This window comes from Aythya fuligula, chromosome 2 (assembly GCF_009819795.1).
Source record: "Aythya fuligula isolate bAytFul2 chromosome 2, bAytFul2.pri, whole genome shotgun sequence".
NCBI classification, from domain to species: Eukaryota; Metazoa; Chordata; class Aves; order Anseriformes; family Anatidae; genus Aythya; species Aythya fuligula.
The window spans coordinates 50,846,319-50,869,566 of NC_045560.1; the positions used below are offsets into that span (position 1 = coordinate 50,846,319).

The 23,248-nt window shown below is 35.7% G+C and overlaps 1 protein-coding gene across 2 annotated transcripts in view; it reads right to left on the minus strand.

Moving 5' to 3' along the window:
• Positions 1 to 23,248, minus strand: part of CDKAL1 (CDK5 regulatory subunit associated protein 1 like 1) — a 428,476-nt gene that overhangs the window by 221,476 nt on the left and 183,752 nt on the right. For both annotated transcript variants that reach the window (XM_032181446.1, XM_032181447.1), the window contains one exon: positions 14,333 to 14,436. In XM_032181446.1, coding sequence (XP_032037337.1) covers positions 14,333 to 14,436 — 104 coding nt within the window. The remainder of the gene's footprint in view (positions 1 to 14,332; positions 14,437 to 23,248) is intronic.

The following is a 23,248-nucleotide window of genomic DNA, read 5'->3' on the forward strand; positions in this document are numbered from 1 at the left end:
GTAACTTCAAAGTACTATTTATAGTTGTAAAATTACTAACAGATTTAAATAGCAAGAAGACAACCACAATGCATGTTTCTACCTTGGCCAAAATAAACTGGTGACTATTTTCTTGTTACTGTATACATGGAGTATATTAGTCTTCCTTTGCAGATAATTTGGAGAAGATGCCTTTGTCTTTCCATTTTTTTTTCAGAAAGACACAAGTAAACTTGCATTTGAACTTCAATTTTGTTTCCAGTATTCTGCTACCACAGCTTCTCATAAGAAGCGTGGCCAGCAGGGCAAAGGGTCTGATTCTCCTCTTCCTCTGCTCTTGTGAGACCCCAGGACCTTCAGCTCTGGGGCCCCCAGCACAAGAAGGACATGGACCGATGAAAGCAAGTCCAGAGAGCAAACCCAGAAAGCAGTGAGAGCAAACCCAGTTGGGGTTGTTCAGCCTGGAGAAGAGAAGGCTCTGGGAAGATCTTATAGCAGCCTTCCAGTGCCTAAGGGGGCCTACAGGAAAGCTGAGGAGGGACTGGGACTCCTTGTCCCTGTGATAGGGTGATAGGGGTAGGGTGATAAGACAAGGAGTAATGGTTTTAAACTAAAAAAAGGGAGATTTAGTTTAGGTATAGGACCATCCCAGCACTCCATCTTTAGCAGGTATTTCAAGATTGCAGTAAGAATCACGTCGATTTTCAACAGAGCCACACACCCAGCAGTTAGCAATAATGAATTGCTATCGTGGTATCACTAACTCTAATATTTGCAATATCAAAAAAACACCCCAATTATTAAATCAGAGGTGAGCTCTGTTTCCCTCTCCTTGGTGAGCATCCCTTCTTTTGCTCAAGTGCCAGAGGACACTAACATTGCAGTGCACATGGGCTCCCTGAAATCGGTGGATTCTCAAGGTGTGTTGTGCTGGGACAGGTATCTGATGCCTTTGGAAAATAAGAGAAGGAAGCCCAGCTAGTGCAACATTAGGGGAAGCCTTGTAGAGACAGTTCACCTAAACTAGGTAAGTCTGCATAGAAAACAGCAGCTCAGCGATGGGAGAGGAGTTTGGGCAAACCACCATATCTAGGTTTCCTGACATCCCTCCAAATCCCTTTGATTTACTAGCATTGGGACATTGCAGAATTGTGGTATTTCTGTAATGTCAGTATCTTAAAAGCTTCAAATTGTATCATTTATTGCTGTCACACTTTGAAATTTCTGAATATATATGACTAAAAAAAAGCTTAAGTCTCCTTCCAGCTTTCTGTTCTCTTACAATATAACAAAACTATATTCTGAAAAACTGAATTTTCACTGAAACTAGAATGACAGATGCTGCCATCTCTAATGACAAAGGTATATGCAAGATTATAAAAATTTCAAGAGAATACATAGACAAATCTGTACCCCATTCCAGAATGCAAGATCTGATCACTCTTATCCAGTTTCACTTACACTTTTCAAGCAGCATAAACCAGCTCTGCCGAGCCGGTCTTCCTGTCTCCTCAGTTGCTTATAGTAGCTTATTTCCTACCTTAAATATACACTAGTCTGTTTATTTTTTCCATTGGGATAATCCAAGTGTTTACATGGTCCCTAAGTAAGCCAGACTGGAGAGCTAAGCCAAGTTAAAATGGAGGCATGGACTGGTTTGTTATTGGTTTGTTTAAATTACAGCTGAAACTATAGTGTAAGGATAAAAATGAGGCAGTATTTTTAATTGTATATATCTCTGCCTTGGCTCTTTTATACTAAACCTTTATTTAAAAAAAAAAAAAAAAAAAAAAGCATCTTTTTCCACAAAAAAAAATATAAATCTGAAATGATTTCTTGTCATTATAAGAGTTAAGCAGCATAAATGCAAACATTTGCATAAGGTTAAAAAAAAAATAAAAATGAGAAGTCTGAGTTATAGAGCAAATGTGACCACTTAAAAAAAATAAATAAAGAAATACAACCTTTGCTAAACAGACTTCTCTGGTTCTTTAAACTGCCAAAGCTAAGAGATTAGAGGAGTTCTCTTGTCTCTATGAGTCTTAGTCGAGCATGCAAAATAAGCATTCGCATACATTTTATATTTTTCTTCCCAACACTGTAGGCTACCACAGCCCGTGCACACTTAGAGAGACTATTGAAAAAGCAGCATTTCTAGGCAGGTTCAACAGAGACAAAAAAGGTAATCTGGTCATGCTACAAGAAATGCTGGCAACAGTGTCAATACATCTGGCAAGCTCTCCTCTGAACAATGCCTTTGACAACAATTTACAGATAAGAGAGCACCCTAAACTAACAAACAGTCTGGATTTTCAGAAAATATGCATTTTATTCCATATCACAGTATTAATGGGATTTATATTTTGGAACAGACAACCATGAAATGAACAACATTTCAGGGCAGCTAAGGAATCCATTTAAAGCCATTCAGACTTCTATAATAATCCCCATAGAGAAGAAATTGCTACTTTAAGAAACACAGCCTAGCACGCACAGACTGACTCCTGATGAAAAATCTTTAAGGGAACATGAATTTTGTGACTTTTAAGGGCATAGCTCCTCCCAGAATGAACAACCACTCCTTGTACTACATTATCTTTCCTAATCTTTCCTAAACAACAACCTTTCCTCTATCACCCCACACAAGACCTTAGTCTCAGCAGTAAATACTGTGAACAACTGATTATTATCTTGAATGTGATTACATTATATTATTCTACTGTATTTCTCCTCTGTTGTTTATATTATAACATTATAAGCTCTTTGGGGCCACCTCCAGCTTTTTTAAATTATTATTATTTTTTTCTTTTAAAGGTACACAGCACTTAGGCATTTTAATTATGCAAACAGTAAACAGTGCCTAAGTGTTTTTCCTTGCAAGGGAAGGGCCTCTAGTTAGAGTTTTGCACGTTACACTGCATACTTGAAAAATCTATTCTGATTCATGTTCTAAATGTGGTATGGATAAGATTTTTTGGCAAATTAACTAACTGTTACAGCACATTTGTTATATGAGGCTGCTACATGGATGATTAAACAGATTGTCTGGACTAAAACCTTTATCAAGGCCAGAGGAAGACATTAACACATGGAGCAAAAGTGAAAAGAGGTTCCCCTTCCTCATTTCTGATGCCTGGTATCACAGCAGACCTGGCAATAAGGAGAAAAAAAAAAAAAAAAAGTATGAAATCAGCCTAAAGTGTGGAGCATGCCTACAAAATCTAACAGCCAAAATCTCTTGAATCTCTATTTAAAAAAAAAAAAAATCTGAACTAAGTGCTATATAGCATATTTTATATATATAGCATATTTTACAGCATATTTTATGTAGTATAGTGTATAGAGTATACACACAGACTACACAAAATAATATATTTTTTATATTTATTTAAAAGTGACCCAGAAGCAAAAGAATGATCATACTAGTCCTCCTGAACTTGTCAATAAAAGTTTTCTCATTTCTAAAAACTTGTATAAAATAACATCTACGTAATTCTTCCAAATAGTTAAATGATTATAAATAGGAGTATCAATTAAAGTTTGACGTAGTTATAAGCAAATGGAAGCAATATTGTATTAGTGAAAGTTCTTGGTAACTATAAATTTAGAAGATGATATCATCTCCACAATCTATATCCATAATGAAATATTAACATTTTTAACAAACTAAATTTTAGTCTTGTGCTGATTCTTGGCATGCCTCAAAAACAGTGGTATGTTGTGAATCCCAGAGAAGTCCTTGTTGGCTACAGAGCACACAATCAGCACATTTGTGATGGCAGCATCAGACATACCACAAGTGCACTGCAGAGTCATCAGTCTTTGGAAAGCATCAAATATATTCTGCATGAGTCGATCACCTACACAGCATGTGCAACGTGTTTGAGGCTTTCTAAAAGCAGTGGACTGATTACATACGTATTACACTACAAATGCATGAGACCTGGGACACCATGGACAGAAACATTATAGTACTATTGAGCAGACCTGCAATACAGTCTGAAAGACATTAATTGTAGAGGTACTTATTTTCTTCCTGGAAGTGATTCATAAACAGTTCTGTAAAAACATGACAAACAAAAAGCAGTATGAGTGTATCCCAAGATAATTATCAGCTTGAACAGCAGAAAGTGAAGAACCAGCGAAGAGCTACAAAAGTGTATTCTACAAAGTGATAAAAAAATAGAAAATGAAAAAAGAAAACATGAATTAATTTTACATACAATTCAAAATCAGCAAGAGTGAATAAAAATAGAACAAAGCTAATATGTAGTTCGGGTTTTTCCAGATTTAAATCCATATAATTTCAAGTCTTCCACTGAAGCATTAAAAGTAAGTACCATAACTCTAATTTAAATAAAGGTCACATTATCTCCAAAGTACCGAGAATAATTTCAAAGAGAATGTTTTTATGTTAGCACCGTTGCCATTAATTTCAGATCATCTTCCCCCAGGAAAAATAAAATTGCAGTTCAGCCGGCAGCTAAATAAATGTTCAGTGCTTTCAGTGCATTTCTCCTTGCATGATATTTGCCTGTTAAGCAGAACATGCACCGTTACATCAATGCCTGGACATCTGAAGGGCAACATGGAATGTATGAAGTAACTGGAAGCTTCTCCTGACAGCTCAGCCAGCGGACTGCAGGTCCATCTTGGGCAGTAAATTTCATAATGGACTGATCTGGGAAATTTCCATAATGGGTGTGAACTTCTGTGTCTCAGCTCTGCTGATGCAAACATTTGCTTGGTTGCACCATAAAGCATATCACTAAACTGATCTGTGCAACCCTGAAAGACATTCTGTTGTCAAAAATCAAAAAGCATAAAATCTTAGGGATGAAGAGGGCTGGAGTCATTTCATGAGAGCTCCTAGCACACTACTGAAGATTTGTTACTAAAAATCTTTACCTGTAATTCGCTATATAAATAACATCAAAAAAGGGTTTGACTTGTGAGAATGACAAACTAATAAATTTATTTTTCTTTAGCTTAATATTCCATTCTTGCTGGTGTGCTGTTACGTACCAAAGAGCATACTGCTTTCATTCCAACCTAATCTTCATCTTTAGGGCATGATCATCTTTACCTACACCTCAATACAGTGGCAGTTCTCTTCACCCAGAACTTAGTTACCAAACATAACCCCATTCTAAAGCCACATTAAATGATGTTTGATAGCATTGTGCATGAGCTGATATGATAGTCTGAAGGAAAGCTGAATTCAGTCAAAGAACAGCAGTACAGTGGAATGGCTACATGGCTTTTAGATTAAAGTCACCTCACATCTGGGCATCTCAGAGTGAGACTTCAACTCTAACTGCAAAATACCAACCAAAAACATGCAGAATAGTAATATTTTCTTATATGCAATTATTTTTAATAAAATAGATATGTTATATACACTATTATATAGATTATTATATACAATGACATATTATTATATATGTCAAACATATTTAAACAATAATCAAACGGCATTAGTGAAATTAATGGAGGAAATCACCCCTTGACTAAAGCTAGGTGCTCCTGCATGTATCTCAGTGGAAACTCAGTCCTTGTATAGCAAACACAAATGTAAATAGCGTCATCTTTCAGGACTAATGAGCAAATACAAAAGAAAGACTTTTTTAAGATGTGTAAATGAAAAATGTTACTGTTAAAATAATGTCTTAAACTGGGATAAGCTCACTGCTGTTTTTGAGCATTTTTTTGTGCTCAAAACACACAAAATTTTGTGCATTTTTGAGGAGGGGACAGGAGGAGAAAGAACTTCAGTCAGACCAGAAGAAACCGTTCAGCTCAATTATCCAATACAACAGATATGAGTTTCTGTCTTGAATCAGTTGCCTAAGATTCCTATAAATAGGCAGCAAGATGATTGTTTTCCCACATGTAAAATGAATTGCCTCATGTATTCCAATGCATAATTTCAGAATGCAGCAAATTAAACAACCTAGAAACCAATAATCTAATGTAACAGACACTGCACTTATTGAATACGACTGAAAATAACCCAAAGGAACCTTTTCTGCGGACACAGTGAAGATGACAGAAACAACCGTAGCATTTCAGCAAAGATGACCATATAAAAGAAACAAACACAAAAACATAATTGGGAATTTCTTTTTGAGTCAAGTGGAAAGCTCACTAACCTTGTAATTTTGTTTCTCAAATGAAGCTTGAAAATAACTGCAGTATTTTAATATGCAACTGAAAAGACATCTTTTTATTCTCTTAAAAATCTGTATATTACAGGATGTTGCCAATGTGTGTTTAAATTTCTGTAACACAGCAGTTTGTACTTACCTAAAGTCACTGCTTCTAATCATTACTGATGGAATGCCTATTTCTTTCAGCATCATTAGAAAAGATTACACGCAGCCATGAAAAACTAATTCATTATGTTATCCCATGCAACTCTAAGAAGTGACACACTGGTACCAAAATATTTACCTTGGCCTACGTATTCTGTGCATTAGCAAAGTCAGCAGGCAGAACTTAAACATTCATAAAACACAAAAGACAATACAGAAAGAATTTTAATAAACTTAACAACAACAAAAACTAGCTCTTTGGCCAAAGCCAAAAAGCACAGAAGAACAAAGAAAAGCTGTTTATCAAAGTGTCTCGAATACAGCAACCCAAGATCCCTGGAATGCAACTTCAAATTAGACTTCAGGAACAATATTAGAAGGCCTTCTCTGCTCAGAAGTCAGTAAAAAGGCTGACAGAAGAGGTTTATCTTAGAAAAACACTGCAACCATCTTCATCCCCCATCCCCTAACACCCCATACAACCTCTCTCCCCCACCCCCAAAAAAAAATTTAAAAAAATGAAAGCAACCAACAAGCAAACAAAACATGACACTATGCCTAGCAAAGCTGTGTATATACCAGATTTTTGAGAGGAGAGTTTTCCAATCAAATAAACACGATTGGAAAGGAAATGAGAAATTAGATAGGGTTGGGGTTTGTTCATATGTTTTTACGTGGAAAGAGCATTATTAAAAAAAGATTTTCATATGTAATTTTGCTTTCTTATACATCTTATATTCTACATATCAGAACATTCCAATTCATTAAATTGGAAAGCACAGAGGCAAAACAAAATCATTTTGAAAAAGACGATTCACGCATTTCATTATACAATGCTACATAGAACTTATTCAGCTCCTTCTACAGTACAAAATTGAATTGTAGAATTCAATATATTCCATTCAGAAATTCAGCATTTTGAGAATGTCTACTCTGATAGAAAAGTATTCCATAAGACAGTTAACAACCAATTACAATGGATGCAGACTTCATACTCTCATAACATCACTCTTGCTGATAAAAGAGAGCAAGTAGAAGCCAATATACGCTATGCCTTCAACATATTATTTTGCATCAACCAACACTGTTGGTTGGTTGTGTTTTTCTTTTTCCCTGCTGAAGTTTTTATGAGGGTAAATGCATAATGTGACTTAAGTATGGGAGAACTGCAGAAACAGCCAACCAGCAATGAATTTTCATGTTTCCTCCTTAGAGTTACCTTACAAGAAAACATTGTTTGGCTTTTGTAGCCCCTTTTGGAGGTGTTTAAAGGGTACTAATGTTTGCTTTTTCACTCTACTGCTTCCTTCAGCGTGGATAAAGAAGCAAAGGAGGAATAAAATATGGTCTGCATGTACAGGTGAAGCCTGCCTTTAGCTTTGCTTCCTTTTTGCTATAAAGGACACAGCATGAAAAAATGCTCTGAGCTTAACTTCCTTAATTTTATATGCAGCTTTTTGCTATGCTACCCTAGGCAATTACTGGTAAACAGTACTAAAAAATTTCCTTTTCTAATGCTGTTTTTGCTAAACAGAAACAGACACTTCCCAAAGCACAGCTTATAGCTTTTGGGGAATAAGTGTAATTTCCGTATTGAAATCAGCAAGCTTCCATCAGGAAAGAAAATTTAAAATCTAATGAAATTTCAAAATGGTGAATTATTTTACGTGAGGGAAACTGTAATGTTTTAGTGTAAACACCTTCCATGGTAAACCATTCTCATTTTTCACAGTATATAAATAAAAACAAACCCTACTCACAAATGTTGTTTTGTTTCTGAGTTGACCTGTATTTTTAAAGTCTGTGGGTATTCATAGAACCAAACTAAACATTAATTTCTAGTTGATCTAAACACCTAATCCAATCCAAAATTAAACAAAACTCTAAACATAATTAATTTCTGTACAAAGTATATTTCCCAATCTTTCCAAATGACAACTGAATTTTAAAAAATTCCCCAAACCACGTCCATCTAACTCAACCGATAGATTAGCTATATGTCATTAACATGATATTGTTTAGTTATTCTGGGTATATAACAATCACAGAATCATTAAGGTTGGAAAAGTCCTGCAAGATCATCTGGTCCAACCATCACCCTACCACCACTATCGCCTACTAAACCATGTCCCTAAGCACCATGTCCAACCTTTCCTTGAACACCCCCAGAGACAGTGACTCCACCACCTGCCTGGGAAACCCATTCCAATGCCTGACTTCTCTTTCTGAGAAGAAATTTCTGATTTCTAACCTGAACTTCCCCTGGTAGAACTTGATGCCATTCCCTCTTGTTCTATCACTACCTATCTGCTGGAAGAGGCTTTAAGTATCATTGTATGCTTCATTAATATTTGAGTTTCTATGAACAATGGAATATATCAGTTTTTGGGTATAGATGGATAACACTCAGTGCCTTTTTTCATATTCAACTTGATATTAGACATATTCTCAGCCAAGTTTCTTCATCACATGGTTAACATGGAGCAAGAGTTCTTTCTTTTGGGAGTGTTGCAGAAATGGTTGAAAAAAAATTAGTACAAAGAAGTGCTAGAAAATGCTTGACTTCAGCTAATCCTGTTAAGCCACAGAAGACAAGCACCAGTATGAGTACCTATATCACCTATTTGGCGGAACATTGACACTAGAAGGGCAAAAATATTAGTGAGCAAGGAATTCAGACTAGCTCCTCAAGAAAGTTTTGTTGGGGCATGTTTAGAATAAATAGCAAAGGACATGTTTAAACTGCTAAGACCATTTCCTCATTCGTGGGTTTGTGTCCAGCCTCTGAAAAAGCCTTCATCGCACATCAAGGTGAGACCTCAATACACAACACCTACCCTCTCTACAGCGTTGGTTTATTCCCCCATCCCAAAGAAACTAGAGTCTGCAGCCAGGTCTCCATCTGGGTGACCAAGCACCCAGTCCTTCAAAGCACATTCAAAGACCATATCCACCACTCAGAAAGCACAGCCTAAAACATCAAAACTTGGTACCACTTTGACTAATTAACAAGCAACTAAAACCACTGTCAATATTAAATATTTCTCCGTTCAAGAATGGCAGCTGCTCTGAAAACACACACATAGAGAGCTCGGTGGTAGTGCTGCAGAAAGAAAACCAGTTACCGATTAAGAAAGCAGAATGTCCTGACAGCACCTCATCAGAAGTACTAAAACCAGAGATCCTTAGCTAGACTTACATTGATCTGAAAAGCTTTGGAAAATAGTCATGTTATATAAAAAGAAACCTTATCGCTATGTGCAAACATCTGTTTATACTTGTAGAGAGAGAAATATTTAACATTAACCTCCTTCAAACTCTCAACACTTTAAAACCTACAAGATAAGGGATAATTGTGAAAGACTACTCATGAAAGAAAGTTGAGGCTCAGCATCATCCTCTAGGTAGCTCCTTTGCTTTGCAATACTACATTTTGTCCAAATTTTCCTGAGCAGAAGTATTATTCAGAATTCAACACCATGCATGCCAGACAACCATCATGTAAATAATGGAATAAAAATAAATTATATTTTGCCACTGCAATTATTCATCCAGAAGCTATTGTTCCACGTAGCTTGAGGATATGAGCATGCTGTTTCCCAACATAACTTGACTTTCCTTTGAGCTTACTGGTTGCTACCATAAAATAAGTTAGTATTGTAGTAATTATACAGTGTATATTTTAATAGCAGCATATTCCCTGTCATTTTTGACAGACATGCAATGCTAAAGAAAAATAATTTCCTACTGGTACATGCAGGAGATTTTCATTGAATGAAGTAACTTCATAGAATGAAGTAACACCTAATTCATAAAACTATATTTTTAAGTCAGTTTGCTGAGCCAGCTAAAATTGTTGGCAATATAAAGTGCTATCTCTGCCCAGAAATTCTCTCTTATAACTGGTTGCATTTACAAACCATCAGGTAGAAATATCAGTTAAGCATTTTTTATGGTCACTAAAATCCATAAAAGAAAATTCTGAAATCAATTAAAAGTCTTGCAATTTAGCCAAAGTTATCCCAGGACATCATTCCACACAACACTGTTTTAACTTTTGTGTCTCCTTGAGGCACTGTTCACCAATGGCAGCAACTCCTGTCTTCCACTTAATGAACTAAGCAAAAACACATTGTCATACATAGAGTCGTTTTTGGAAGGAAAGAAAGAGCTCTCTCATAACTGCAAATACAATCTCCAGCAAAATACAGCATTGAACATGATATAGTAAATTTTGAAAAAACATACCACTGAACTGATGACACAAAGAAAGTGCTGTACTATCAGCTGTTGAAAAGCTCTTTGCATAAACAACCTTACAGAACACATTTGTTCGCAACGTAAAGGCCACTTTACGACATTTAGCAATATTTTTCTTTTACTAACTGCCCTATAGAAATCTGTTATATAATGTGATTTGACAAGGCTGTCCATGTTAAAAATAAAAAAAAACCTGCCTATTGAAAGTTGAAATTGAGAGACAAAACAGTCAAGGTAGAACAGCTAAAACCTCAATAGTCTACTTTTAGCTTCAGATGGATCAATTCATTAAAAAAGAATTTTTGTAATTATCAAGCCGATGTCAATCATAACTTCTAAAGCACTATGGAGGTCAGACAGAAGATGTAAATCCATACACAGTACGCAAAAAAAACTCAGCCTCAGGATACCTCTTATAAAAAAAGTGTCAGAAATTTAGTTCAGTGCATTATGAAACTAACAGGAACTTGCAACACACTGGGTTTTTGACTTTACTGAATTTAAAATATATAAAAGCCTGAGAAAATTAAAATAAAAAATCTTTGGAAGTCACGCTGGAGACAAGCATCAAAAATAATTACCACCGTAAGGTACCTTGCATCTGCTGTCACACAGATACATAGTCCCACAGATACATTGGTGATTGGTAACAGTACGCTGACAAAGTATTATTAGTAGTCCCAGACTAGATCACTGACTACTTGAAATGACTGGCAGACAAGTAGAGCTGCATATGCTATGGCTCAGAAACACTTCCTACATAGAGATATCCAACCCAGAGGCTGCAGCATGGAAATGGCTGGAGAAAAATTGGGAGCATCTGATCACAACACTAAAGCTCCATTTGCAACTGCTGTTAGAAATAGTGACAAGATGGCAATTGGGATCTAGAAACAAAGAATGATTACCTGAGAAAAACATTTTAGAGAGCTGTTTTAGTTCTGAGACTTAAGGACCTGTATCAAAATATCCTTAAATACAGTTCTAAGCATTTTGGGTGTTAACCATAACTTCCCACCTTCGGGCCTTATCAAGTTGCATACTGTAAGACTACATATCTACAAAGCACTGCAGATAACATTATTCTCCCTTTTCTTACATGACTTGATCATGTAGTTGTACAAAATCATCAGATACTGTTTTTTGCTGCTGTTCTTCCAAGACACGTCAATTCTCCCATGAATAATTACAAAGTGGAAAAACTTTTCATCACATAGCTGTACCTCTCCATATTTTTCACTAGAGCTTCACCAGTGCATCTTCTGAGAAAACAGAAAATTGTTGAAGAGTGCAGTTCAATAACTCAGCAATGACTTCAATGAATTTGAATTGTTCAAGTTTTCGCTGGATTGATGAAGAGTTTCTGCAGCCCAGCTGCAGCAAGCTGGCAGCAATAAATTACTACGAAAAATACACTGCAAACTAAGTATCTAACTATTTCTTGGCTTTTTATAAACACGTGGAAGCTAGAGGTAAAGCCTCTCATTTTACAACTCGGTACTTGCTTCTTTTCTTATTTCCTCTAACAAAGGTACTAGTGTAAGGCCAAATAAGAATAGAACTCCCTGGAGATGCCTGCTGTGAGAAGTGTCATAGCATTTCTCCATGACATTTCAAAACAACAGTTTAAGGGCAACTTTTTCCATTAGAAATCAAGTTATTTGAGGGAGTCAGTAGTTATAGTAAGGGCCGCAGTACAACAGATACATTGAATTACTTAATTTTCAATCTGAACGTACAATCCTCAAAGTTCAAAATACTTTCCAAAATTTCACATTTATTGTCTGCAAAGACAGACTCACGTGGACTTTAGCGCATGTAAATACAAATATAACAAGACAGACAAGTCTGAAGTTTGTTTTTTTTTTTTCTTTCCACACAATAATTCTGAATGAAATTAAATGCTAGCCTATATAAGGCCATAATCCTGACTATAATGCCCATATTTTCTCTTTGCTTTCTTTGGCATATTTCCTCGCTGAAATGTTCAGTTTCTTTAGAACATTTAAATGGGTATTTAGTGCTAACAAAATAATACTATTCTTACACTACTACTACTAATAAAAATGTACTGCAGAGATATACCTGGATGAAAGAAAAAGAATGTAGTGTTCCTTTTCTACCTACATATCATGATATTACCAGGAACGATTACTGCTCAATAACCATAACCATCAAATGGCGGCTTTTAACCTGCACGGTGACTACTTAACAATTTAAAAATCACCTGTCTTGTACTACTGAAAACTTTTAACCTTCTGAAACGGATTGCCTGAACTGTTTCTCCACCAAAGTAGGAAATGCATTTATACATCTTGTATTTCAATTACTGAAGATATCATCAAATTGATACAGGTTTAAGAAACTTCTTTTAAAACAAGAATTCTGACACATGGCAGGATTCCTGTCTATCATAACAGACAATCTAATTCATAGCAACAACTGCATTAATCATACAAACCTAAGCAGTAGGAGAAAATGTATGGCAATTATAGATAAGCTTCATGACAGAAAAAGAGTAGTTTGGCTTGTGGAACGGCAAGATTTTAAGAAAAGCAAAAGATATTTACATTGCTAAGTGGGTAATGTAGAACTCAGGATTTGTAAACATGGACTTTGATTAGGAAAAGGACTTCTCTTTTACATACTGCTGATAGGAATAGCCAGAAGTCCATCACAAACTTGAATAAAGTTAACTGTGGGTCCCTAAATAAGGACAGATTTTTGATTGTGCTGAAGCATTGCAGACCAACTTTTTATTAGAACAGTTGTAACAGTGAGCTGTAAGTGAAACCCAATGATTGCAACATTTGCATGTGCCAAGAAGTGTGACATCCCATACTGTATTTGTTGTTATAATTTTGATTGAAAAGAATTTGATTCAAAGAAGAAAGGAGAAGCTGTACGTGAATTACCTCAGTGTTTTTTTTAGTAAGTGTATAAAGTATTTTTTTAGTAGGCGCATAAACTTTCAACATGGCACACAAACACAGGAAACAATACCTATGCCTTCACAGAGATTGCATCAGAAATAAACAGAAAATATTTGAAAATGTTCATTTTTGCAAGAAAGGCAAAATTCAGATACAAATAACAAATATCAGTTCAGTAAAACTAACATAACTATGAAACACAAGAGTTTTAGGCAAATATTATCAGAGTCCTGTGCTGCATGAAAAACTGATGTTTGGTTGAATCCATGTAAGATCAGTACAAATATTCTATTGAAGTTGAAAGTAGAAGTCCATCAGTACCTGTTTTATTGGAAGCTGTTAATCTTATCTGTTTCAAATTAATCCTCAAAACTTTGTATTGCTCACAGAAACATCCTAGACCTCCTCAAGGAAACCCATTATGGGTAAAAACAATATATCTTAAAAGTGTTTTCAGAATCCTATGAAAGTTTATGAAATTTACTGTTATTGCTGAGCGAAAAACATTACTGCCTTCCCTTGTAAGAAAATAGCAACAAAGCAAAATGCATAAATCTTACAGAAATTATCTTCATCATGACAAAATGTTTGCGTGGAACTTTATCTATGCAAGCCTAAATTTAAAATGAAATAATCCTTCTGGTAGGACTACATTTTGTAAACAATGGCACCCCAACATAATGACAGCATGGCTTCCTACCACAAATACACCACTAGACACAGCCACAACATACTAGTAACACCAATACTGTAACAGAGCCATATTGTATCACAATCATTACATGTGAAAATAAGACCTGGTACAATTCAAAGGATGACTTTTATTGTAGGAATAAAGCCCCTTACCTTGAAAAGACTGTTTGGCTCTGTCCACTAGTTCTTCAATGGGATAGCTTGCTAGGTCTCCTCTGGCATGCTTAGTTTTGCAGTAAGTACATGCATTGAGACACCTGTTTAGGAGATGAAAATATTCAGTTTCTTCCCAAGAATGCCTTTATGTGCACAACTATCTTTAGAACACCTGAAAGAAAGAGCTTTTATATGTACAACCAAAAAATAATAGTATTCTGTTTTAAAAACAACAAACTAAACTGATTTGAAGAGAGTTTTGATCTCATACTTCCTTAAAATACCTTTCACATTTACAAAGAGGATGAGAAAAATGATCTGTAGAAAACATGTATTCCAGTTCAAAGAGTGGGAACTCACATCTTTTTAGAAAGCTATAATGGGATTAACAGTTGTTCACTCCTAAATCATTACTAAAGACAAATATCCAAACTTTCAGTCCCACTATTACACAAAAATTCTTAGCTGAACAAGGAGGGGAAAATAAAAATTAATAAATCATGAAAACTATGCATATATTTTAACTAGTCTGTATCCTTGAAAACACATTTGAGTTGGATTTTCCTTATTACATTTAGCTTTTATAAGCAAAATAAATAATGTAATAAAGACCAAATCATCAACAGGGACAACAGGTTGGTACAAAAGATCTCGGAGCTTATACAAGTCTCCCATAAGAACCTAGAGGAACAAAGTAAATGCTTTTAATTAGTTGATATGGTAGTAAAGGCAGATTCATTCAAAGTAAGAGCAGGGAAGGATAAAACAAACAAACAAACAAAAACCATATCACTCACTGCAGGTTTTTCTTGGCTTAGCCTTTGGATCCTGGTCATACCATGAATGTAATAAACTTGTTAAGATGAGTTCATTGTACTTTTTTTTCCCTCTTCTCCCTCTTTACAGCTGACCTGGGCCTACATTTTTAATAGGTTAAATTGTTTCAAACTTTAAAAAACAACAACAACAACAACAAAAAAAAAACCTCTTGTTCATGGCTATTGGATCTTAAATTCTTACAGCTTCAACACAGTAAAGGATTTGGGTGCTGAAAAAAACTAATGCTGGAACTACAGGAGTATTATTATATAACTTTCAAAAGAGTAATGAAGAGGCTTATATAGAACCAGGTGGTTTCTTAAGGATAAGGCACCAGCTACAAGGCTGTTTACCACTTCGATATACTAACTTGTCTTCTCTTAGTGTCTAATAATTCCATGAGTAGGTAATACTGCTTTGCAAACTGTAAAGGTTTTCCTTCCCAAAGATTCCTCTCATGCAGTGGTTGTACCTTAAAAAAGAATTCTAAATCTGAACCTTTACAACCTGCTCATTCCCATCCAAAGACAATTTTTACCTGTCAGATCATTTTTTGTTTCTTGCTTTTCTTTTGCAAATCAAGAACCTTTTACCATGCAGGATTTAAAGCTTGTTTAATAGAATAGCATTTGAAATCAAGAGTATGAGCAGATAATTATTTTATGCTTGATCTGCGTCCCCTATTTAGGGAACAAAAACATCTTCTACTATGTGCTAAAAGAGGGGAGATTTAGATTAGAGGCTAGTAGGAAATTCTTCACTCAGAGGGTGGTGAGGCACTGGCACAGGCTGCCCAGAGAAATGCCCCATCCCTGGAGGTGTTCAAGGCCAGGTTGGATGGGGTTTTGGGCAACCTGGTCTGGTGGAAAGTGTCCCTGTCCATGGCAGGGGGTTGGAACTGGATGATCTTCAAGGTCCCTTCCAACCTGAACCACTCTATGATTCTATTCTATGTCACTGGCCATCTGCAATATGTCACACAGGGCTTTCTTTCCCTTATAGCCCCAGAGGGCACTCATTTCTCCATTTCCCATCCATGATTCTTTCAAACACCTTCAAATTCTTCCAGGCTTGCAAAGACCATCTCCCTGTTCTCCCTCCCCTTCTCTTTTTTTGATGACAACTCTCCATATAACCCAACACTTAATTTCTAAGACAGCTGCCCTCCAGTCATCCCACTGCCACACTCCTTCCTCTCCACATCATCACATCATTCACTTTCTTTCTAAGCCAGCTTTCTTCCCCAAAGCTTTCTTAGCCAGCTTTCTTCCCCAAAAGAAGCATTATGGATTGGTGACGCTGGTGGCCACATCCTCACCATACTGCTACCCTTGCCATCAGCAGCCTGGTGCAGTGATTGGCACTGGCTAACAGCCAGCTTCCACCCGACACTTGCTCACTCCTCCACTCAGGGGCAGAAAACAAGGAAGAATGGCAACCAGAAAGCTTGTGGGTCGAGAAAAAGGTGAGAAGATCACTCACTAATTGCTGTCATGGGAAAACCATGGGGAAAATTAATTTATTGCCAGGTAAATAAAAACTTAATCCCAAACCTTTCCTCTCTCTTTCCCAAGCTTCAATTCACTCCTTCACTCCAGTCCTCAAGACACATCCTGCCCTGAGCAGCCAGGACTAGCACAGGGCAGCCCTGCTAGCACCCGGCCACCCAAACACAGTATGCGGGGCTCCAAAGCGCTGAAAGAAAATGCTGGCATGGGAGAATGCTGCAGGCAAAGCACTATCTGTATCTTTACAAGGACACCTTATAAGTAGTCCCATCGAACGCCGTGTTGATCAGTGTTAGCCCACTGATGGAAGATGGGAAGATGTTTGTTACTGCATCCTTACAGCTCAGGCACGCAGCAGGAGCTTGAAAGCCTGTATTCATTACAGCTCCAGCAGGGTAGGCAGAAATCCTCTGCCACTTAAAGAAAAATAATACTGAGTGAATAAAAAAATAAATAGAAACATTTACCTGTTACATATATGCTGACCTACAGGTGTTTTGTTTGTTTGCTTTTGGTATTGATTGTTTTTTTCTTTTTTTTTTTTCTTTTGGTTTTCAGTTTAATGTTTTCAGTTCTACTTATATTTCAAGGAAATTCAGAATCTGTTTCATAGAGTGGAAGCGTCTGCTCTTTTGCAACAATACATAATGGTTTGGCTTACACCGGTGATATATGCACTAATCTTTGTTGATTTTTTTTTCCAAAGCAAGTAAAATTGCTGGTTATTTTGACAATTTTCTCAGGTCATTAAGAGCAGACTTAATCTGAAACAATCCTGCCCCATGACCCCAGCCATGCTATCCACTTTAGATTTCTGATCAGTGTCCTAGGAATGTCTGAAAAATCCTAGGTCAGACATCACAACATGCATACGTACACTAACCAGACTTTCCTTCACCTTTCTCTAGTGTCTAGAAGAAATTTTATATTCCCCAAAGCTCACCATTTCCCCCACTGGTACCATAAAACACAAGATTACTTAAACACTGTCCCTTCTATCCAAAAAGGAGAATTTTTTCAGCCATCACTAAAGGGATGTACGAAGGCTTTATTTCTTGGGATGAAGTGAATTTTTAAACTCAAATTTAATTTTACATTTTTCTTCCTTAAACTAGGATTCGGGAAGAAAAAAAAAAAAAAGATACCAATAACTTTTACTATTTACTTCAATTTACAAACTCTAAATACAGATTTATTAGAAAAGTTTGTGTTTCAATTGAAAAATTACTACCAATTCTTTGCCACCTTTAACTGTAACTGCGTGAAAAGGAAACTTTTATGGACCTTCTTCAAGATGGGTTACTTCATCATAAGCTTGATAACAATCTATAATTTCCGCAGCACTGACATTTAAAATAAACTTCTAACTTTATTCCTTGGTGATAGATATAAATAGCACAGAAAGTGAAATCCTAATATTCCAAAATGTTCCCAAGTCTTTGTAAAAGTATCTGGTTCACAGCCTAATTTCAGAAAGGACAAATCAAGTACTGGACAAATGGAATTCAAGTTGGTAAGTCACGCCATCACAAATCACACTGCAACATAATGATATACTTTTAAAACCTAGCACTAAATTAAGTGCAAGAAGACTCCATGAGTATTATTTTTAAGTGATAAAATTACAATTTTGTTATTCATTATTAGGTTCCCCTACTTAATAGCATTTTGTGTCTTTTGTTTTTTAAACTTCTTTACAAATTGTGTTCATGTATATATACACTTTTTTTTTCCTCTAAATAAAATATTAAGGATATGATCACCTTTATCTTGAAAGAAGATACGAGCAAGGCAGAAGACACAGAAAAGAAACAATTCATCAAGGTTATTTAGTTTGAATGCAAAGGGCAGAATATGAATAGCATTATCTACTAATCTAATATGAATGGATGAGCCAAAGTCTAAACTAGCATCAGCATACAGTAAAAAGGATTGTTTACGCTATTTACATAGATTTTGTTTCATTGCCATATCGTTCCATTTAGATCATAAAGAAAATAGTATATTACCTCTTGCTCTTTTGCTTATAATTTACACATAAATCATAAATGTATTAGGCACTGTATGTATTTTGCTCTGCATTTGGATAATAGTATTTATTATACAGCAATAGTACTATAGTACCAAGAGAACTAAGTACTACTAAGCACTAAATAGTGAAGTTATAAGTCTCTGAACCTTGCGAATAAGTTTCATATCTTCAATGTTCTTTTTCTAAAAAACTTAACAGTTTTTGACTCATCTCTTACTGCCTCTTCTCTTGACAACTTGGTATCTAGAAATGTATGAAAAAACACACCTAGCATCCAACCATATTTATAGGAAAGAACAAATACTAGTTTCTCATGCATCCTTAGAGTTGCTTTATAGGAAAATAATTTTTAATGTAAGTCCTGGGCTTGGTTACAGAGAGAGAATGGAAAAGTGCAGCAATAAGTGGGGAAAAAGAAGGGGAAGTTATTCTCCAAATGTTTATGATTGTTTCTAAAAGCTTTATTATTATGCTCTTTGAGTATACTTCAGGGGGTCGCTGATTTAATTTTGGGTAGGAGCTGAAAGTTGGGATTTGGAAGCAGACTTTCTACCAAGTCTACACCAATTAATTAAATCCTATTATAAAAATATTGTCTAATATTTTATATTTATAATTTGGTCCATCTTTTTTTGGTAATCAAAGAGGATAATGAAAACAAAATGAAATAATGAAAACAAAATGAAAGATTTTGATGTAATATAGAAGAGGATGGATTTTAGAAAACAAACAAAAAAAGAATACTTCTAAATCCTATTTGTATTATACTTGTTAATTCCAATTTCGAAAATAATTAATCTGTTGGACTGCAGCTGACCAAAAATGCAGAGTTTAAACATTTTTTGTAGGAATGCTGAACTAACCACTTTTCATAGGTCTTAGAATTATCTTCTCCCGAAAGTATAAATGTATAACCCAACCACAAGTATGTGTAGGGTGTTTGTATTTTTCTCCCAATAAACCAACCTCTATTCCAAGTTTCTAGCGTAACAAATTATTCATAAATCCATGCTCCCACATCTTCAGACCACAGTCTATCAGTTGGAAAAGGGTTTTGGGGAACTCTGGACAACCTCACTGCCCTCTAAGATTTTCTTCCTTAATCTGAGTGTTGCATCTCAGTAAGTGTCAGCAAGTGGATCTTATAAAACCAGCCCAGTAGGTAAAATTTCCTTAAAAATCAGACTTTATCACAGCTAAAAATCAAATATACAGGACTCAAAAGCCAGCAGGCTAGTAGTTGCAAATAAATATTTGTGTGTGTCTTAAAATGGAAACCTTCTTCAAACAGTTATAGTTGGTTTATAAATATTGCCTTCCATTAATACAGGTCAAAACTTATTGCATAGAGATACCATAGACATTCATGGAAAAAAAATCATTAATGGTCATCAAGTTTGCAATCACCAACTTGTTTTGAATAAAGTTTTTTTAGGGTTTTGTTTTCTGGAATCACTAAATCCTGTTTTTCCAACATCTTGAATTTAATAAAGTAGTTTGAATTATTAACCTTTTGCTTTGAATTATTAACATTTATCCAGCCATGTGCCCAATACACAGAAATATTTCACAACAACATAAATATTATCCACAGACAGATTAATACCATGGGATCGTTAAAAACTTTTTGCACGTTACCAAACTGAACATCATTGACATTTTGGTCAAGTGCCTGAAATTTTATTGTAGAGACAGGAAACAGTGGTCTTCACATTGTTCATTTAGTACGTGCTCAAGCAGTGCATTAGATTAAGCAGGCTCTTCATTTTCAAAACAGTAATATTCCTTATAAAGCACACATTTCACATTAAAGGCTAGCCCTTACAGATGGAACTAATTAGAAGAATACTCATGACATGGCAGACAAATAAGGACTTCCCTTCAGTGGGACTAATCAGTGGATTTCAACAGCAGATGAGAACGAGAGCATAGACAAGGAGCAAAATCTTGGTTCCTCTTAAATTACTAAGAGCTGTGCCACTATGTTTAGTGAAGACAGGATCCCACCCTGAGATACTGGAAGTATAAAACATCTTTCACTGAAGGATGAGAAAACAGCTCAATTACAGACAGTGGTGTGCAATTAGTGTGCTATTCACTCACATTTAATGTGATTGACCAAGACCAAACATCTGCGAGCAAGATGGGAGAGCTGCAGAGCCGAGACAGTGTCATATGACAGAAGATCCCTGCTGCTCTGCGGGTGGTTAATTTGGGGCAAGGAGGGCAGTACAGCACTCTTCATTTCCTGAATAATCCAGTAAATTCTTGCTTGGTATCAACCTAATGAGCTTGTTAAAAAAAGAAAAAAGAAAAAAAAGAAAAAAAAAAAAAACAAAAAACACCAGCAGTCCTAAGCTGATGATCTCCCAAATTAGAAATTCAAGGAAGTAAAATATCATTAGCCACAACTGACTCAAAACATTTACTAATATCTGCTTTTATTATATCTGACTAGTTGTATAAATCCAGGGTTTTATGAAGCTTGCTCTAAAAATAAATCAATCTGCCAGTAGTACAGCACCCCTAACAGTATGCTGGAATATCACATCAGTACAAATACAGAAAGATTGCTCCTAACAGTCACCCTCACCAGCTCTCTGTACCTACCACCAGACTTCCTCAGGAAGCCTCAATAATTCTAGCACAAGAGTATTTTGCAGTAACATATAGCAGCTGTCCTGAAAGGGAAGCATGACTTGCTTGTTTCAAAGTATAACTCACAGAAAAGGTTTAGGCTTTTGTAAAATACTTTTAGTTTGTATTAAATGTAGTTTTGATAAAAATGCTCTGTAATGTGAGCAAAGGGAAAACTCCCTTTGCAAGCTTGATTGAGCAAAAGAAATAATGGAATGTATACTCTCAAGAGATGAAAGGGAGATGGAAACTACCCAAAACTTACTTAACAAGAGCTCTATTACTTAACTCTATTTATAGAGTTAAATATTGTGAATATTTGTTATTATTTTATCTCCATAAATGCTACTTTTAAATCTTATCGAGCCTAACTGCAATTGATCAGGACCAAAAAGAAAAAAAAGAAAACAAAACAGTTTATCAAAGAAAATATGCCTACTATGCCTACTACACCTAATTTGTTTTTAGGAAACTGTTATTGCACTTGAAGTTCAGACATTTTACAATAAAGCTTTTCAATCCACTATGGCATGGAAGATATTTGCTGTTAAAAACCTGAGGAGTGGGAAGTTGTTTTCACTTTAAAAAAGATTTGGGATTTAAAATATTTAGAAACAGTGGCAAGCTATTTCTCATCAAGGCTAATCCGTCAAAGCAGCAAACCACATTATTACAGAAATACTGTTTCCACTGTCCTGGTTTGTTCAAAGTGAGCTTGGACATGAGCCATAACAGCTACACCACATAGATACACTCAACATTACAACAAAAGTTCTGTGCTAAAAACAGGACTTCTCTGAAACTATGTTTGTAGCCAACTATTTTAGAAACTGCAAGGTCTACTTAAAAGAAAATGCATCTCAACAAAGCTTTAGCAGAAAATAGGATGGCCCTTCAAGACACTGTGCAGTATATGGGACTGTACATTATTTTCTCAAGGTGTAATGAAACTATCAGATGTTATTTTTTTTTAAATTCTGCAATCTATTCCAAGCACAGCAAGATTCTAAGAAGAAAACACTTCTGGAATTCTACTAGCTCTTGTTTACTAAGTTTTGAGTAGTTGGATCAAGGTGCATTACAATTTAGTTCTTCCAAAGACTTCCGAAGCCAGTGTTTTATTTCGTAACGTCTCACCAGTTCCTAATCAAAAGGAATTTGGAGACAAGGCAGCCCAGTTAGTTTGATAAGCTATAATATGATTTAATTCTGTACTTTAAATATTTGCATTTTGTGAAACTGAATTCCAGCAGTCAAGTGCAGGTAATTCAAAGGGCACAGCTATGTAGTTATACCATCACACATTGAATTTGTTCACTTTTAAGGCCAACGATTTAACGAGCAAAATCGAGTGCATCAATGTCACAGTGTTTATCTAAAGAACTGTTTGATCAATTATTCTGCCTCCAAAGTTCTGCAATTATTTGAATTAATTCAGCGTTCTAGATTGACATTAAAGGGTAAAGCAATCTACCACAAAGCTGCATACACTGGTGTTCCCTTCCCTGATCTACAATTGTGCATTGCTAGGTGTTTACTGGAAACTGCAATGACTTTCTCTGCAGTTCAAACTACAGCTCTGTGATTCACAGAGTCATAAGTTATTTTAGAAGCATTTCCAAATAGCTGCTGGGCTACACAGACCACAACTTTGAGGGCAGATCATGACAGTCACTAATGTAAGAAAGCAACTCAGCTGAAATATCACAGGTAGATAAATGAGGTTCTGTGATTGCACAGAGCAGAATGTGCCACACAACTCTAACTGCCAGTAATTGATTCTTTCAACACTTCATACAGAGCAACAACTTTTGGAGGTCCGTGACTCCTGGTCTCAGTCAAATAGAAGTAATTAAGGCAGTAGAAATAAAGAGTTAGGACAGAAACACCCTAGACAGAAAAGATCGTTTCTTAGAA